Below are 19460 nucleotides of genomic sequence, written 5' to 3'. Positions count from 1 at the left end.
ATCTTGGTGGTGAGGCAGCCAGATGCTAATAGCAGAGAAAATGAGAGGAAAGCCCTGAAGGCATTCGAGAAGTCTGGAAGGGTGCCCCACCCATCACAGGCCCTGAGGCTTAGAAGGACTGAGTTGTCCCAGAGGACAGACCTGAGGTACAGCTGCCCTCAAGAACCTGCTCCCTGCATCCCAGCTGCTCCAGCTAGAGCAGCCCCAAGTGTGGTTCGTGCAGCAGCCCCAGAAAGTAGAGGCCCGAAACCCCAGTGGCGTCCATGTTGTGTTAAGTCTGCAGGCTGGCAGGACGTAAGAGCAGTGGAGTCATGGCAGCCTCCATCCAGATTCCAGAGGATGTATGGTAAAGCCTGGAAGCCCAGGCAAAGACCTGCCGCAGGGGTGGAGCCACCACAGAGGTCATCTACTAGAGCAATGCTGAGCAGAAAAGTGGGGTTGGAGCCCCCACAGAGAGCCCCCACCAGGGAAATGTCTAGTAAAGCCAAGGCAGGAGGGCTGCCGCCAGGACCCCTGAACTTTGGGGCCACTGGTAACGTGCAACATAGGCCTGGAAAAGCCACAGGCACCAGTGTGGCCCACTGGGCTGTGCCTGGCAGAGCTGTGAGAACAAGGCTACCTGATGCTTTGGGGGCCCAGATGCCCAGTTGTGCCCAGGATGTAGGACTTGGAGTCAAAGAACATTATTTTGGAGCTTTAAGACATAATGTCTGCCTCGCTGGGTTTCGGACTTGTTTGGGGCCCCTTTTTCCTTTCTTCTGGCCTATTCCTCCCTTTTGGAATGGGAATGTGTACCCAATGTCTGTTCCACCATTTTACGTTGGAAGTAGATAAATTTGGTTTTGTTTTTCAGGTTCACAGCTGGAAAGACTTTTGCTTTTGATTTCTGATGAGACTTTGGACTTTTAAGTTGGTGCTGGAGCAAGCTAAGACTTTTGGGACTGTTGGGATAGAATGATTGTATTTTGTATGCGAGAGTGACATGAGTGTTGGGGGGCCAGGGGTGGAATGATGGAGTTTGGATGTGTGGTCCCCTCCAAAACTCATGCGGAAATTTGATCCCCAATGTGGCAGTGTTGGAAACTGATTGAGTCATGGGGGCGGATCCTTCATGAATGGATTAATGCTCTCCCTGGGGGAGGGGGGATTAATGAGTGAGTTCTCGCTCTATTAGTTCCCATGAGAGCTCGTTGCTTAAAAAGACCCTGGCACCTTCTGTCTCTCTCTTGCTGCCTCTCTCTTGCTTCCTCTCACCATGTGGTCTGCTTGTACCCACTGGCTGCCTGCCTCTTTCCACCTTGAGCAGAAGCAGCTGGAGGTCCATGCCAGATGCAGCTGTCCCAAAATCATAAGCCAAATAAACCTCTCTTCTTTATAAATTACCTAGTCTCAGGTATTTCTGTTATAGCAACACAAAACGGACTAATACGTACAGAAAATTGGTACCAGAAGTGGGGTGTTGCTTCTTATTGGTGGGAGCTAAAAATAAATAAATTCACACACACACACACACACACACACAAATCGGGTGGTGGGGTGGGGAAGAAGACATAACAACTACAATTCCTTGAAGTTGATATGACAAGCAAACAGAAAGGACATTGTTGGGAGGGAGGGGGGCGAGGGAGGAGGGAGGGAGGTTTCGGTAATGGGCCACAATAATCAACCACATTGTATATCGACAAAATAAAATTAAGGAAAAAAAAAAGAACTGGGGTGTTGCTTATAACAAATACTTGAAAATGTGGAAGTGACTTTGAACTGGGTGTTAGGCAAAGGTTGGAGGAGTTTGGAAGACTCAGAAGAAGACAAAAAGACCAGGGAAAGTTTGCAATGTCTTAGAGACTGGTTACTTGGTTGGGAGCAGAATGCTGATAGAAATAGGGACTATAAAGACCACTCTAAGGAGGTCTCAGACAGAAATCAGAAGGAGTTTATTGGAAACTGGGGCAAAGATCACCCTTGCTGTGAACTGGCAAGGAACTTGACTGTGTTGTGTCCATGCCCTGGGACTTTGTGGAAGTTTGAACTTAGGACTTGTGAACCAGAGCATTTGAAGACATTTCTAAGCAGCAAAGCATTAAGAAAGCTACATGGCTGCTTGTAACAGCATATGCTGAGTTATGGTGGCAAAGGCATGACACAAAGGCAGAATTTAAAAGGGAAGCAGAGTGTAATGATTTGGAAAATTTGCAGCCTGGCCATGTGGTAGAGAAGTAGAGAGCATTTTCAGAAGAAAAATTCAATGATACTAAGAAGATTAACACAAAAGAATGGGATTATCAAGAGAAGGGGGAAAGGCCCTGAAGGCATTGCAAAAGCCTCTGAGGCCAACCCTCTCATTTCAGGCCCAAAGGCCTAGGGGGACAAAATGATCTTGGGGAACAGGCCTGAGGCACCCTCCACAGGCTCACTGCCCAGGAACACCTTGGGAAGCTGCTTCCAGCATCGGCACCCCGGCTGCTTTGGCTGCTCCAGCTGTGTGGGTAAATTGGCCCAAGGTGTGGCTGGATGTGCAGCTTTGGAAAATACAAGCTGGAAGCCTTGGAGGCATCCACATGGTGTTAGGTCTGCAGGCTTGCAGAATGCTAGAGCTGTGGAGGTTTGGGAGCCTCCACCCTGATTTCAGAGGATGTATGGAAAAGTCTGAGGGCCTAGGAAGAGATCTGTCACGGGGCAGAGTCACCGCAGACAACCTTTGGTAGAGCAATACCAAGCAGAAAGTGGTGTCAGAGTTGCGGCAGAGAAACCTCATCGGTGCCATGTCTAGTGGAGCAGTGAGAGTGGGACCACCATGGCCTCCCCAGACCTGTGGAGCTGTCAGCATGCAACAACAGTTAGGGAGAGCTAAAGCATCACTTGAGATCAGGAAAGCCATAGGAGCAGAGCTGCCTGAGGACTTGGGGACTGAACCTCCACACCAGTGTGCAGAAGATGTTGAACATGGAGTCCAGTTACAAGATTCACCAGCTTTAAGATTCAGTGCATGTCCTGCTGGGTTTCAGACTTGTTTGGGACCTGTTACCCCTTTCTTTTGGCCTATTTCTCTCTTTTGGAATGGGAATATGTACCCTATGTTTGTCCCACCATTGTATCTTGGAAGTAGATAATTTGTATTGATTTCACAGATGGGACTTTGAACTTTGGACTCTTGAATTGAAACAAGTTAAGACTTTGGGGATGAAATGAATGCATTTGCATGTGAAAAGGACATGAGTTTTGGGGGGCCAGGGGAGGAATGTAGTGTATTGAATTATATCTCCCCATAACTCCCTGAAGCTTGAATTGTGTCCCCCAAGTTTTATGTATTAGAAACTTGGCCCCCACTGTGACTGTTAAGAGGGTGGGAAATCCTATTATGGTAATTGAAAGGTGGGGCCTTGAAGAGGTGATTGGATTGTAGGACCATGCAATAGTGAATGGATTAAAAATGGTGGTCAGGGTCAGGGGTGTGGTTCTGAGGGCTTTAAAAGAAGAGAGAGTCTCTCTCTCTCTCTTGCTCCTTCTGCTTCCACCGTCTTGCAATGTGAGACCCCTGGGTCACTGTTGCCATCACCAGATGGACTTTGGACTTCTCAGCCTCAGAAGCTGTAAGCAGTAAATTTCATCTTCTTTATAAATCATCTAGTTCAGTGTACTTTGTTATAAGCAACAAAAATGGACTAATACAGAGGTTAAGAAGGGATTTAGCTTTAGCAAGGAAAGCATCTGAAGATAGAGGGCACTTCTGAAGAAGACAGGCAACCCATTCTATTTCTGTAATCGTGGATTTCACTTACTCATTATAATTTGCTCCCATCGATAGTCATAGCTAACCTTAATTTTTTATTGCCAAAAGAAATTGTTTAGTCCATGTCTATTTTATAGACAAGGTGACTCAGGGCACGCAGGCCCCTCTTTATTGCAGAGCTGGATAGAGTGAGTTCTGGCTCCTAGTTAGAATCCTCCTGGGCTGTGTAACTGTGGTAAGTTGTAAAAAACTGGAGATGTGGTAGGTGGAGACTTTATTTTACAGAAGAGAAAGTAATTGGGCCATTATTTTCTTCCTTTCTAGAGGGTATTTGCCCTATCCAGGGACTTTGGGATAGTTAGCTGTACAAAGTGAATAACATAGGGTAATTTGTCTTCCATCTGCAAACTCATTGGGTAATGTTCTTGGTGTTCCTAGAGTGATGACCTGTAGAAATTAGGGTATCTTGGGGTGGGGTGAGATGGAAGGGTTGCTTCTCTAGTATGAAGTCAGAGAAACTGAGATTGATGATATCATTTCAAGCAGCTTCCTTGCAGTTTGACTGTCTTGATATGGTGAAGGGCTCAATTTAGCATTGAGTGTAAATCACGTTTCTGTGTTTTTCTCTGCTGTTCAGTACCCATGTGTTTAGTATGGTATGGAGGGTGATGGTTGGAATCTGGACCCAGTTCACAGAACTTAGAATGCAGTGTTCACCAGCAGATGTTTAACTCCTTCGTGTGTGTCAGGCATTGTTTTATGTGCTGGAGATACAGCACTTAAAACCAACAAAAATCCTGGCCATCTTGGCTTCTACGTTCTAGCAGAGGGAGACAAATAAGTAGAGTAGATTGAATGTGAGCTGGTGATATGGCTGGAAAGGGGGTTAAGGAATCCCAGGTTGGCATTGGGGTGTTGCAGTTGTAATTGGCAGGGAGGGAGTCAGGGGAAGCCTCAGTAGAAGGTGACATTTGAGCAACAACCTGAAAGGGATGAGAGAGGGAGCCATTGTTTCAGGTCGGGGGGAGGAACTGAAGGGCCCAATCGGTGATGCAGGAGCATGTCTGATGTATGTGTGAGTTAGAGGGGGTCAGTGTGGTTGAAACAAAGTAAGTGAGGGGCCATCATGGGTGATGGGCTTGGAAAGGCAGTGGGGTCCACACAACCAATTGCAAGGACTTTGGCTTTCTGTTGTTGGCTGGCTGCTACAGGGATAGAACACTGGACCTTGGGGTTATCAGCACCATGCTCTAACCAGCTGAGCTGACTGGCCGGCCCTTTTTTTTTTTTTTAAAGTTATTCCACAGATGTTTATTGACTATCTACTATATGGAGGTGTTGTTCTAGAGTGCGTAGACCCTTGAAATACAGTTGTGAACCACTTAGGTCAAGTCCCTGCTCTCATGAAATTCAAAACTAGAGGAGGAAACTGACTTTGGCTTTTAACTGTGTGAAAAGGGACCACCTAAGGACTTTAAGCAGAGGAGCAATATGATCTGACTTAGGTTTTTTTATTGCTTTTCTAAAATTGGTTTTCCAAATTGACTTTCCAAAAGATTGTTTACTAATTTGTATTTCCATCAACAAGATATGGAAGGATCTATTTCCTTACACTCTCACAACACAGAGTATTATTAAACTTTTTAATTTTTACCCACTTGATGGGTGAAAAATATCTTTATTATTTTAATTTGTATTTGTTTAATTTTTAAGTAAGGTCGACTATAGTTTTTTTGTGACTTGCCTTTTCATGTTCTTTGCCTGTTGAGTATTTCATTTTTTCTTATTAGTTTTCTATAGCCTCCTCCTATTTTAATGGAATGGTAGTTATTTTCCCACTGTTTTGACTTTATGACTTTTTTTTTCCTTTACAGAAGTTTGAAGTTTTTGTGTAATTACATTTATCTCTTTTCCTTTTATGTCATCTAGCATCATCATTTTTTCTTTTTTTTTTGGCAGCTGGCTGTTACAGGGATCTGAATCCGTGACCTTGGTGTTACAAGTCTGCACTCTAGCCACCTGAGCTAACCAGCCAGTCCTTTTATGTCATTTAGGTTTTGGGTCATCTAGAAAGGCCTTACTCATTCCAGCATACAAATACATGAGGGTACTTCAAAAAGTTCATTAAAAAATTGAAAGATAGTATGAATTTTTCCATGAACTTTTTGAAGATCCCTGTTATAGTCATGTTTTGCTAAATGATGGGGATACCTTCTGGGAAATGTGTTGTTGGGTGTTTTTGTCATTGTGCAAACATCAGAGTGACTTACAGAGCCTAGATGGTATAGCCTGCTATACACCCGGGCTATATGGTATACTCATCATAATCTTAGGAGACCACTGTCATATATGCAGTCTGTTGTTGATTGAAATGTTATGTGGTGCATAGCTGTATGTATGTATATGTGTGTATGTGTACATATACACATATACAAGCACTCATATATAGATATATTTATTTAAATCACTTTTTTCCTAGAATGTTGGTACAAGATTGAGTATCCCTTTTCTGAAATACTTGGGACCAGAAGTGGTTTAGATTTTGGACTTTTTTGTATTTTGGAATATTTGCAGAAACTTAACCAGTTGAGTATCTCTAATCTGAAAATCCAAAATCCAAAATGCTCCAGTGAGCATTTCCTTTGAGTGTCTTGTTGGTGTGCAGAAAGTTTTGGATTTTGGAGCGTTTCAGGTTTTTGAGTTAGGGATGTTTAACCTGTATTAATTAAGCATCTTCTGTTGCCTTTCTCTTTGTTTAGGAAGATTACTAGCCAGAGTTGGAGTATCAGACTAATTAAGACTGTCGAGAGTGGGGTGAAGAAGGACATTAATAAGCTTCATACTACTGTGCTGGGTGTGACGAGGTGGGGATAAGAACAGTAGGATATATTTCTGATTGCAGGGAGTTTACAGCTGAGTTGGAAAAGAACACATAAAGCTATTATTTAGCAAGATAGATGTGTGTATGCCAGTATCATACACTGGGATGATAAAATGTTAACATTATATGGAACAGGCTGTTCAAAAATAAATTTGCTAATTCTGTGACATACAGAAAGATACACAAAATACATATGGGAAATGGAGAGAGATTATTCGTGGGTGAAATATTGGGGTGTGGGAGAGTAGCTACCTCATCAGTTATATTTCTGCTCTATTTTTGTTTTTAAAGGTAGTTTAAATAGATCTCTTACCTTAGTCTGAAGTTTTAGCACATTAAAATGCTTGCTGATCCTGTCTGCCTTTTTAGGTGAAATTTGAAACTTAAAAATTCAAATATGTCTGTGCAATGGTGCTATGCTTTTATTTAGTAATGGTATTGTTTAAGCTACTAAGTAAAATAATTAGCTTTGCTAGCACAAAAACACTTCATTTGTGATTGGTCTTGACTTGTAGTGTGTATATGATTAATACAACTATGTGCTGAGGCGATTCATTGGCAGGATTGGGACCAGAATTTAGGATTTATATTTTAGCTCAGTGGTCTTAGACTAAACTGCTTTGAGTCATTCTGTTTCATATGGGAATAAAAAACATGGCATAATCTTAATATGGTATACATACATGAAGATTGTCCCCAGGGTTTGACTTTAATTCCTCAGAGTTTCCCTTATAGGACTGGTTGGACAATGGCCCAGAACAAGCTATTCAACAAGATCCTCAAAGCCCTGCAGTCTGATCGGCTTGCCCGCTTGGCCAATGAAGGGGTAAGACACGAGAAATCTGCTCACAGTGGGCTCTTTCCACTTCAGGCCTCGCTGGCTGACTGACTTGTTCCCCCCGCTTGCTAACCAAGTGGTCCTTCTGTTTTATCACTTGCATTTACATCTTTCAGGCATGTAGTGAGCCAGTGCTGCGCCGTGTTGCCGTGGACAAGTGTGCAAGGAGAGTGCGGCAGGCTCTGGCAAGTGTGAGCTGGGACACCAAGCTGATCCAGTGGCTGCATACCACCCTTGTGGAGACCTTGAGTCTGCCCATGCTGGCAGCCTACCTGGATGCTTTGCAGACACTGAAAGGGAAGGTAAGGCTGTGATTGGCATCTGCTCTGGCCTAGGGGAAGCCAGCTTCTGCTGTGGGTTCAGGAAGTGGGGTTGGGCAAGGTTATTACCTAGTCAGCGTGAAGGGCATGGCCAAAGCTAATGGGTTTGCTGTTAAAAATAGGAGACAAGGTATCATTTCACACTTGTGTCTGGTGTAAAAAATGTCTTCAGTCCTGCTGTCTCCAGGATGAGGTAGGGGCCGGAAAACCAAAATACACATTTAGCCTCTGTAGTCTTGCAGCTTGTGGTTTGAGTCATGGTTGAATTGACTTATCACAAAGGAAGCAAAGGGTTTACCAGGGAAGAGTGTTGAGAAGGGTATAAGAAGCAGACCCACGGTGCTGAGTGCCAGGGGGATTACAGAGCAAGGAAGTGCCATGATACTTTTGTCTCTCCTCATCACAGGATGAGCCTTTAGTAGCAGTACTTGGACCTTAATAATTCAATACCAATGTATCATTACATTTCCCTGCTTTCTTACTTACACAGTATTGAGCAGAGTTAAACTGTTTTTCTTGGTGATTCTATTTTATTGTAATCTTAGTGATTGTGCCAGGCTGTACAAGGGAGGTGGAATGCAGGTTCTGGGGGCAGATTACCTGTCTGGTATCAGCCCTGTCACTGATTAGCTGTGTAAGCTTGGACTAATGTAATAGCTCAGTTTCCTCATGTCTAAAATGTGGCTAATAATACCTGTCCAGGGTTATTGTGAAAATTAAATAAGTCTAGGTAGAGTGAGTACCTGGCATAAGGTTGGGGACATAGTAAGCCCACAATAACTGTTGATGATTATTTAAGTGGTACCATCATAGGTTCTGTGGCCTTGGACAACTTGATTCAACTAGTATTTTGTGCCTACAGTGTGCCAGGCACTGGGGTGAGCAAAACAACTGCTCTGGGGGAGCTTATTTTCTAGTGGAGAAAGATATAAATGCAAAGAGAGTCCCATACATCCCTCTGTATTGCTCCTCTGCAGTGGAAACCCTGGGCCTGGGAGGTGAATGGTGGGTAGGCATGGGCATGGGTGGGGTGTGGTCAAGATAAGACCCTGGCAGACAGTGGTGGCCCATGGGTATTGTAAGCATTTTCAAATATGTTCTCCACAGCATTCTACCTATGGCAAAAGTACATTGGGGAGTACACTGTAGGGGGTGAGTGTTGGTAGTGCCCAGGGTCCCAATTCTCTGGTGGCTCTGCCTCACTTGTCATGGCCAGCGTGATTTGGATGTGATTTCCCTTGTAAGGAAGAGTTTGCACTGTGTCCCCATTTAAGTTACTGGTGGACATGTCCTGTGTGAATGAAGTAGTATTCAGATATTATGAGAATGACGGACCACTGGGGGACTCCGCAGGTGTGCACAGTGGGTGTTGCCTGCCCAGGCTGCTGGCTCATAGTGAGGGTTAGCTGGAATGGCATAGACTCACTAGTGCACCAATCAGCAAGGGCCTCAGATTTGAGGCACTGAACATTCTGGGCTGTGCTCTCCTGGGTGGTTCCTCTACCCTCAGACTGTGTTTAGATTCATACCAAATACTTTGTTTCCCAAAGGGGAATACATGATTATGGGATGATTTCACTTTTAAAGTGCCTGCTGGATGTTAAAATGCTGGTGGATGGGATCATGCTCTTAGCCCAGCTACTTTCACCATTAGATGCATTCTGAAGAGTGCAGAGAAGGTACAGACCCTATTCTCTTATTTGGCTCTTTAGAGTGAATGCAATGCTGGAGAGGCCAGGGAAGCTTGGTCTTCCCAGTTCCAAGTGGAGAAGTCAGTTATTGAGTAATTATTTATTCTGTGTTGACAGAAAGCAAGTTTTAAGGCTTTTTGGTTTCATAGGTTGTACTCTACTACCAGATAAAGCTTTTTAAATTAACTCAGATCAGATCCTCTGCCTCAGTGTTGAGTGGTTCACAATTATAGAGTGAGTTACAAAGAATGGCCAGTTTGGAGTGAAGATCCTTTGTTGTTTGGCCTCAGCCTTTGTTACTAGCTTTACATCCTCTACTTACTCAAACCCTCGACTTCAGTCCACCTGTGCCTGGAATGAGCCCCTCACAGTCTTGCTTCCTGCTGGTGTTTCTGATTCGAAAGCTTTTCTCTCATCTTCTGTTGGAATGCTGCCTGTTCTAAAAAGCCCAACTCATTTCACATGCTGCATCTTCAGATGAAAATTGCCTAACTTCCTCCTCTCCATTGGATGGTTTGAATCATAGCAGTGTGGGGCTTCTGTTTCTTTCATGGCAGTTGTCAGCCGCACTCCATCCCCCTTTTGTTATTTGTGTTTTTGCCTTCATTATCCCTTGTAGATTAAATTCCTCTGCAGTACTAGTCTGGTGCCTTATAACAGCAGCTGTTGCGTAAACATTTGTTTCCTGAGTTAAATTGAGAAAGTCCTATGGTTATAATCTCCTAATTTCTCATGCAGAAATCTTTTTTTCTCCTCTCTTTTAAATTAGGAGCAGCTGATCTTCTCCTGCTGTCTTTGAAGTTTTACAATTTGCATCAAACGATAGTACTTTTTATTCTCTTTTTGTTTGTTTTCTGTAAACTACCCCTAACATTTAAAATCTTTCCTTTCCTCTAGGTCACGTTGACCTTTTCACACAGATATTTCTTCTCATGCTTCATCAGCGTGCCTGAAACCTGTATTTACACATCTGTGAGGTCATGTTTTTGGTGTATAGTAAACAGGATATGGTATAAGTCACAATATGTTTTGTATATTTTGTATGTATTTAGGGTAATTTTTTTGGACACAACATGCCACGGCTCAAAGGCAGTACTCTAGAAGAAAATGCAGATTTTTTTTTGGCAGCTGGCCAGTATGGGAATCTTAAAGTTTTTTTTTTTTTTTTAATTATAAAATCAAGTGATGTTCATTGAGGAAATTTAGAAAACACAGATCTATAAAGGAAAAAATCATCCATAACTCCATAGAGATTATTATTAACATTTAAGCATATTTTCTTAGTCTTTTTTTCTGAGTAGAGATCATTTTTATATTTTCTGTTTTACCTGTAACATTTTAGCAAATTTATTACTGTATGTTATTACAAATTCTTATAATTATTTGAAAGTAATTTTTAATATCTAGTTAGGTGGATAATTTGCTTAACCACTCCCTTATATATACATTTAGGTTTGTTTCCACTTTTTGATTATTATATTGGCAGCAAATTTGCCTCTGTGCATAACTCTCCCCAGCTGTTTGTGTGTGCGTGTGTGTATGTGTGTATTTCTGATATATTTTCTTAGGGAAGGCTTTCAGAAGTAGAATTGTTTGGAAAAGGGATAGGAATAAATTTTAAGTCCCTTGATGCATATTACCAGATTACTTTCCAAAGAGCTATACCCATTTTTACCTTTCATGGTGGGAACATACCTTTCAGCCATCGATTTATTTGTGCTTTTACCCCTGAGGAAAGTTTGAGTTTTTTCCCTGAGGAAAGTTGAAGTCTGTCTATGGCTCATAGTGGGGCTCTGTCCTCCTCCTTGATTGCTGGTGGTAGGAAGGTCTCCTGATTCACACTGGAAGCATCTTTGTTCTTCCATCTTTCTAGATCCCAACCTTGATTGACCGGATGCTTGTGTCATCCAATACAAAGACTGGGGCTGCTGGAGCTGAGGCCTTGTCTCTCCTACTGAAGAGGCCCTGGGACCCTGCTGTGGGGGTGCTTTCTCATAACAAACCAGTAAGTTGGATGGCTCAGGACTTAACTGTGTCATGGAATTTTTAGACTCAAGCCTCAGGACCTTGGCAAAAGGATGATAAATAGCTTGCTTAAGTTTTTTTGTTAATAATTTCTTTTATATAGTGCTTAACATAGTTTCATAAGCAAAGAAACATTGGTTGGGATAAGAAAGGCATTGGGATATTTGGGATTTCGTTGAAGAACAGCTCTCACTCACTGATTCTTGGGTGGGATTCTTTCTCTTTAGAGCAAACTCCCTGGCTCTCCCCTGATTCTTATTGCCTCCTCTGGCCCCTCCAGCTCTGTGTTCCCCACCTCACGCCGACACCGGTTCTGGCAGTCTCAGCTCTCTTGCTTAGGCAAGGTATGTATGGGGGCAAGAGGAACTCTCTCCTAGGTGGGAATATAGTCTTGGAGGATTGAGGAGAAGAAAGTGCAGGAGGGGGTCAAAATGGATGAACTTAAATGTGGAGCATGTCCTAACTCTTCTTTTGTTTGGAATTCGAGTGGTGCTCACTCTGGGTTGAAAAGTTTTAGGGTAGGTTAAGCAGAATTGACAGAAGATTTGAAACTTACTTCTGTGGCATGGGTGCCACTTCTTTCCTTTAGGTCATCCCTGTAGCCACCCATCTGCTGAACAGTGGCAGTGGGGTAGGAGTTCTGCAGTGTCTTGAGCACATGATTGGGGCAGTGAGAAGCAAAGTGCTGGAGGTGAGAATGTCCCTATTTCAGTTCACTGTGGTACACCCAGCCTTCTGGGCTTGTTCTGCACCCACCTGTGACCTCCTGTCTTATTGTCTTTTTTCTTTTTCCACAAAGATTCACAGCCATTTCCCACACAAACCCATTATCTTGATTGGCTGGAACACAGGAGCTTTGGTGGCCTGTCACGTAAGTAATTTCCATTTTTTTTTGGAGGTCACTGAGAAACTGGAGGATGTCCTGGGGTAGAATACTTTTTCTCCAAACATATGTATCATACTATCCGCCCACCTGAAAAATTAACAATAATTCTAGTAGGCAGAAATTAATAGCTCTGGAATTTGATGTTGTGTTCATTTTCAGTCGTTTTCCAAGACATCGAGGAACCTTTTCTTTATTATTTTATATACGTTTGCATATCTCTCAATTTGTGTAAGTGTCCCTGACATGTTCAAAGCCCCAGTTCTTCTGTTTCATGCAGTCTAGTCAAGTATGATATCCAGCGCCATGAAAGGAAGAAGGCCATCTCCCCATACTCCCTGCTCCCAGGAACAGTCGACTTAGTAACCGCGCTAAGAAATCTGAGATGTCTGGGAGCGATTCGTAAAGTTCAACAGAGAGAGATTTTTCTTAACTGAAGGGAGAATGGCAACATCTGTATTCTCTTGATTGTGTTTATTATTAGTGGAGAAAAATGGAGCAGGAGGGCTCTAGTCTAGGCATTGATGGGGCAGAAGTATTAAACCTCCCAACCTTCAGCCATCTGTTGGGGTCTTTTAGGGTCCTTATTCTCTAGGTAGTGGCTGCTCGTGGAGTTGTACACCCTGTATTTCGTGCTCTTAGTGCTCCTGCTGTGACTTAAGCACCTTGAGGTCAGGACAGGGGAAGAGAAGATGGGGCTGGCTGGTAGGTCTGGACTACTCCTGGATTCTGGGTAGGCTGAGGTGTGGTGAAGTCAGTTGACCTTTAGACAAACCTTGCTGTTATTTACAGGTGTCGGTGATGGAGTATGTCACTGCAGTTGTCTGCCTTGGGTTTCCTCTGCTTACCGTGGATGGCCCCAGAGGGGTAAGAAGGAGGTGAAGCAGATTTCTGGGTCTGTGGCAGTGGGAATGAGGGTGTACATGCCTTGTCATAGCCAGTGTTGAGGCAGATTGCAGTTGCAGAGCTAATTCTCCTGAGCCAAGTTTCCAGGACAGTGTTTTATAAATATGACCTGGCCAATTCTAAAACCTGTACCTGTTTTAGGATGTGGATGATCCTGTCTTGGATATGAAGACACCAGTCCTCTTTGTCATTGGTCAGAATTCCCTGCAGTGTCATCCTGAAGCTATGGAAGACTTCCGGGAGAAGATTCGGGCTGAGAACAGCTTGGTGGTGGTTGGGGGAGCTGATGATAATCTCAGGTTGGTAGGTTCCCCCAGGGCTTTGAGATAGCTATGTTACAGTGTTAGAGAAATGCCTGTAAGGTAGTGATGTAACTATAGATTAATCTGGTTCAGTTAAAAGTGGGCATTGAGGGGCTGTCCAGTTAGTTCAGTTGGTTAGAGCTCAGTCTTGTAACACAAAGTCAAGTGTTTGGTTCCCTGTACCCGCCAGCCATCCCCCCCCAAAAAATAAGTGGGCATTAAAAAATTTCGTTCTGGGGGGCCAGTCTGTGGTTCACTTGGGAGAGTATGGTGCTGATAAAACCAAGGCCACAGGTTCGGATCCCTATATAGGTATAGCTGGTTAGCTCACTTGGGAGAGCGTGGTGCTGACAACACCAAGACAAGGGTTAAGATCACCTTACTGGTCATCTTTTGGGGGGGGGGAAAAATTCTTTCCTACATTTTTTAAATTTCAGATTTATAGAAAGTTGCAAAGCTAGTACAAAAAATTCTCAAATACCTGTTGCCCAGGTTTTCCAAATGTTAACATCTTACATACTGAAGTATAATTCTCAAAATCAGGAAATTAACATTGATATGATACTGTTATCTAATCTACAGACTCAGATTTCATCAGTTGTTTCCCTAACGTCCTTTTTCTGGTCCAGTATCCAGTCCAGGATCACATGTTGCATTGAGTTACCATGTCTTTTCAGTCTCTCTTGATACAGTGCCTTAGTCTTTCTTTGCCTTTCATGACCTTGAAATTTTTGAAGAGTTTTGTAGACTGTCCCTCAATTTAGGGTTTTGACATTTTCTTATGATTACCTTCAGGATATGCATTTTTGGCAGGAATGCCACAGAGGTGATATGCCCTTCTCAGTGCTTTCCAACAGGGGATACACGGTGTGGATTTGTCTTATCATTGCTGATAATAACCTTGATCACATGGTTAAGATAGCTTCTGCCAGGTTCTCCACTGTGAAGTAACTCTTTTTCCCTTTGTAATTAGTGGTTATTTTGTGGGGACAAGAGACTGTAAATTTACTCTTTGTAATTATACTTTCGCTGGGGTAGGCATTTAAAAATTTTTTATTCCTTACCAAGGATGAAAGTGAATGTAGATGTTATTGTATTAAGCATCCTTTGATATATTTTGGAGTATAAACATAGCCAAAGTTTGTTAAGGGTTTTAGAAAGTGACTTTGGTCATTGAGACAGCCACTATGCCCTTACGAGCTGGAGCATGTAAGGCTGTTATGTCTTCATGAAATGTACTGAAAAAGAGGTTGTATTATTTATGTGGCCTCCTTTTTCTATACGCTCAATCTTAGAGATTAATTTCAGTTGCATGTTTTAGCTAAAGAGCTTTAAGTAAGTACCTACTTCTAGCTGTCTTTCCAGTTTCTTGGTCAGAGACCTTTTAGAATAGTCCTTCTGGCCTTTGTCATTTGCCAGCTTCTTGTGAATTTAGTGTCTAGTCTTTTGGTGCTCAAGGCAGTGTTTTCACATAAACACTTTTTCTTGATAAGTCAGACATTCTTATCTACAGGAATATTAATTGTATGTATTGAATTGCTGTGAGTGGGCTGGCCAGATAGATGAGTTGGTTAGAGCGTGGTGTTCTAACACCAAGGTCAAGAGTTCAGATCCCCCAACTGGCCAGCTGCCAATTAAAAAAAAAAGTAAGTTGTGCAGGAGTGGAGAGATATGGGAATGCTGTTATTTAGAGTTACATTGTGAGGCTGTTTATGAGACATATTTGCATGGTGCCAAGAACATTGGACTGAGAATTGGGGGATCTTTTTTTTTTTTTTTTTTCCTTTTTGTCTTTTTTCATGTCCGGCAACGGACCGCAACCCTCAGTGTCGCGCCCATACCGGACCAGGACCGGCAACGGGATCGCAACCCTCGGTGCTGTGCCCGCCCCTTGCTCAGCCAGTGAGCGGGAACCGGTCTGTATGTGGGATCCGAACCCTCGGCGGGAGCGCTACCAGCGCTTCCAAGCGGCGCACTGTAGCAGTGCGCCACCGGGCCGGCCCAGAATTGGGGGATCTTAATTAGTCTTGACTACTTTGCTAAGCAGCTTGGGTAAATTGCTTAACTTCTGTGACTCACTGTCCTCATCTGTAAAATGATGGTGTTACATAAGATTAGAGGTCAACATCCAGTAAATGTTAGAATTTGGAGGCTCATATTGTGTTCTCTGTCCTGTCACTTCATGCCCTGGTTCTCTCCTTGCTGTGAACCCCTGGTGGAAGCCAGGGTTTTTAAGGCTAATTTTTAAAGAGGGGAATGCAGCAAGCTGGCTGTGGTCATTTTCTCTTATCCTTTAGAACTAACCTGTGAACAACTTTCCTGCCCTTCTATGAATCTAGGTTGCGGCTTAGGGTTTGGGGCTGTGTTGGAGGACCTTTAGATGAGGTCTTGGCATTCTAGATAGAATTTATCTGTTAAGCCATAAGTATAGGATTTTTGGAGTGGACAGTCCTGGGCTGTGTGCTTGTTTCTTTACATATGTTATTTTGTTTAAAAGCCACCATTGCCACGAATAAGGTATTATGATCCACGATTTTGCAGATGTGGAAGCAGGTTCAGAGAGGTTGCATTACCTGCCTGAAAGCTAATGTAGTCCTCTTTCCTGGGTCTAGAAAACAACAAGTACAGAAGAAAAATCCAGTCTTATTTCCATGGGATGCCATGGAATGTTTAAAAAGTAAACATTTCCTCCTTTTTGTCTCTTAGAATAAGCAAAGCAAAGAAGAAATCAGAAGGGTTAACTCAGAGCATGGTGGACAGATGTATTCAGGTAAACAATTGTTTCTTGTTTTTTCAGCTAGGCTTGCATTTCTCTAGCCATTTAGGTTTGGTCTTATTAGCAATAGCCTCTTTGGTTCTGAAGGATGAGGGGGTATCCACTGTGACCTCTGGTATGCCTAAATCATAAGTAAAGAAACAGGAAGAGAGGGAGAAAAAGAGAAAAGGAGAGTGAATTCAGATATGAGTAAAGTATCTGAGGGAGAAAGGGTCTACTGGAGGAGCAGTGGAGTGTGCCCCCTCCAAGAGTCTCCTGCTGGTCTCCTCGAGGCACAGCTGCTCGGGGGCCTGAGGTTGGTGCCAGGCTTTGTGTGAGTGGGGAAGGACTGGCACATCTGGATGCCAGAGCTGAAGCGGAGTTGATTTTAGTTTGAAACTTTCTGGGAGGTTCCTGTTCTCCAGACGAAGACTGGTAGTCCTTGGCTCCTCTTTACATTAGGATGAGATTGTGGACTTTCTGACTGGAGTGCTCACTCGTGCTGAGGGTCATGTGGGCTCTGAGCCTCGAGATCAGGATGCTGAGAAAAAGAAGAAGCCCCGTGATGCAACCCGCAGAGACCTGCCCTTTGAAGTCCCAGAGCGGGGCAGTCGACCTGCCTCCCCAGCTGCCAAGCTGCCTGCCTCACCCTCAGGCTCAGAGGTAATGCAAGTGGGGAAGATGCAGTGGGGGCGCACTTTTGCTGAGGAATCAGGACTGCCGAGTTGGTTTGTTAGCTTTCAGGGGAAGCCTGTCCACCTCGTCAGTGCTGTAGGCCTGTGAGTTCCTAGGAGGAGAGTTCCTGGGGGAAATGCTGACTGATGGTTGAATGCAAACAACATTGGCGCATCTCTTGGCCTTCTTACCCTACTTAGGATCTCTCCAGTGTGTCTAGCAGCCCCACCTCCAGTCCCAAGACCAAAGTAACCACAGTGACCTCTGCCCAGAAGTCCAGTCAGATTGGGAGCTCTCACCTGCTGAAGAGACATATACAGCGGACAGAAGCTGTGCTGACCCACAAACAAGCCCAAGGTATAGGCACCTGGCCAGTGGCCCTTCCTGAGTTCTAGCTTCCGTAGTTGATGTCATGTGGCAATTGGAAAATATTGGCATTTGCAGCTTTTTCAGGGACATGTGAGAGGCAGCCTCTCCCATATTTCTGTCCAAGTAAAATTAGGGTGAAATGAATACCAAGGGCTGTACATCAGTGGGCTGTGTACAGCTTTACTCAGTGTTTTGAGGAAGTTAGGCTTTATGAGTTGACTACATGTATATTGGCCTAAACTTTTTTCTAACTTCTAATTGGGGAAGCTCCTTCATCTTTTGTTTCAGACCCCACCAGCCACTCCTGTAGTCAGGCAGTTCTCCAGATCATGTGTAAAGGGTGACTGGCTTTATTCATCAGATTCTAGGGCAGCTCAACTGGCTTCATGCCCTTTCTTTGTTTTGCCCTTGAAGAGTTAAGTTCCCCACAGTGGCACCTTCAGCGAAGTTTATCAGGGTTCTTTGCAGAAACATTTTAGAGGAGGCTGGAAAATATTTGCATGGTTGAAATTAGAGTTTGGAAAGCTGCAGGTACTATGTAAGGAGCTATAGAAAAGGGGAAGTTCAGAGGGTAGAGAAAGGAGAGGAAACAGTGACTCTGCCCGCACTCCCACTTTGATACAGTTGAGTGGCCTTGAGATAAGGCCTCTTGGGCATCAGTGTTTGATGATGTGTCCAGGAGCACAGATCATCTGAGGATCTCAGGAATGGGAATACTTGGGAAGAGGCCGCAGCCAAAATTGGCTGTTGAGCCAAGAGACACAGAGGAGATAGGAGCTGATCTGCTTGCTTCTCCTGTGTTTCTTTTAGTGGAGCCAAAGAATCAGAACTTAAACCCAGGCCTCTTGCGAGGTTGCTCATAAGAGTCCTAACAAAAAGCAAAAGTGTGAGTGGATAGGTGGAGGCAAAACAGAGGCCAGGCCCCTACGGTCCGCATGGATGCTCTGTGACCTGCATCTTCTTGAGTGGTGATCAGAGCCAAGTTCAGCTGGGAGATGTCCCCTTAGGCTTTTTATTTTTTTTTTTTCCTTTTTGTCTTTTTTCGTGACCGGCAATGGATCACAACCCTCAGTGTCACGCCCGTACCGTACCGGACCGGACCGGGACCGGCAACGGGATCACAACCCTCGGTGTTGCTCCCGCACCTCGCTCAGCCAGTGAGCGGCCGGTCTGTATGTGGGATCCGAACCCTCGGTGGGAGCGCAGCCACGCTCTCAAGCGGTGCACTGTAGCAGTGCGCCACCGGGCCGGCCCCCCTTAGGCTTTTGATGAAGACAGAGTCAGCGATTTGCTGTGCTTCTGAAGGGGAGGATTAGTTGAGATTCTAAGGCATTCTGTAAGGCTGGTTGGTGAGCTGGGTTTGAGACGAGACGGGATTCAGTGTCGGGGAAAACAGCAGCTGTTAGAACCCTGGCTTTAACAGAGCTGATGGGCAAGCAAGGAATGATAATAGCTAACTAACATAAACAGAGCTCTTAATACATGCTGTGCCCTCTTCTTGGCACTTGACTTGCTGTAGCTCATTGAGTCTTGGCAACAGCCCCATGAGACGGGTAGGTAAGATTATCCTCAGGTTATAGATGATTCCACAGAATGCTATATGGCAGTCAGGTTTCAAACCCATGCAGTAACTTCAGAAGGAGTCCCCTGTTGACCATTTTCTAGAACTTTTTCATCTTTTTCTTATTCCTTCTCTTTTTCTTCATTCTCTGGCTGGCTGTGATTCTGTAATTCTTTCTGATTCATTCCAGCACAGTTTGCTGCTTTTCTGAAACAAAATATGCTGGTGAGGAAAGCTCTTCCTCCCGGCACCTCCTCCTGTCTCTTTGGTGAGTATTGCTCTTTCTCTCATCTGTCTGACCTCTGCTTTCTGCTTTTCTCCACCACGCCCCCTATATCTTCCCTGTCTGCCTCTCATCTGTCTCTGGTTTCTTCCTGTTCTTTTCTCTCTGCCTTTGTCTATCTTCTCATTCTTTTTTTACTGACTCCTTTTGCTTACTTTGTTATCTTTGCTCTTTCTCCATTCTTTCTCTTTGCCTCTTATGGTTTTTTTCTTTCTTTCTTTTTTTTTTTTTTTTTTTTTTT

At 43.9% G+C, this 19460-nt stretch overlaps 1 protein-coding gene across 1 annotated transcript in view; it reads left to right on the top strand.

Annotated features, from left to right (window-relative positions):
• KANSL3 (KAT8 regulatory NSL complex subunit 3) overlaps window positions 1-19460 on the top strand; it is a 40475-nt gene that overhangs the window by 12613 nt on the left and 8402 nt on the right. The window contains exons 4-15 of the mRNA XM_008567930.1: window positions 7347-7437; window positions 7566-7751; window positions 11334-11465; window positions 11713-11829; window positions 12075-12176; window positions 12285-12356; window positions 13161-13235; window positions 13416-13573; window positions 16283-16346; window positions 16794-16994; window positions 17207-17363; window positions 19127-19204. Of these exons, the coding sequence (XP_008566152.1) occupies window positions 7347-7437; window positions 7566-7751; window positions 11334-11465; window positions 11713-11829; window positions 12075-12176; window positions 12285-12356; window positions 13161-13235; window positions 13416-13573; window positions 16283-16346; window positions 16794-16994; window positions 17207-17363; window positions 19127-19204 (1433 nt within the window). The remainder of the gene's footprint in view (window positions 1-7346; window positions 7438-7565; window positions 7752-11333; window positions 11466-11712; window positions 11830-12074; window positions 12177-12284; window positions 12357-13160; window positions 13236-13415; window positions 13574-16282; window positions 16347-16793; window positions 16995-17206; window positions 17364-19126; window positions 19205-19460) is intronic.

This window comes from Galeopterus variegatus, unplaced genomic scaffold, assembly GCF_000696425.1.
Source record: "Galeopterus variegatus unplaced genomic scaffold, G_variegatus-3.0.2 Scaffold356, whole genome shotgun sequence".
Lineage (NCBI taxonomy): Eukaryota > Metazoa > Chordata > Mammalia > Dermoptera > Cynocephalidae > Galeopterus > Galeopterus variegatus.
This window is presented reverse-complemented; position numbering and strand designations above follow the sequence as displayed.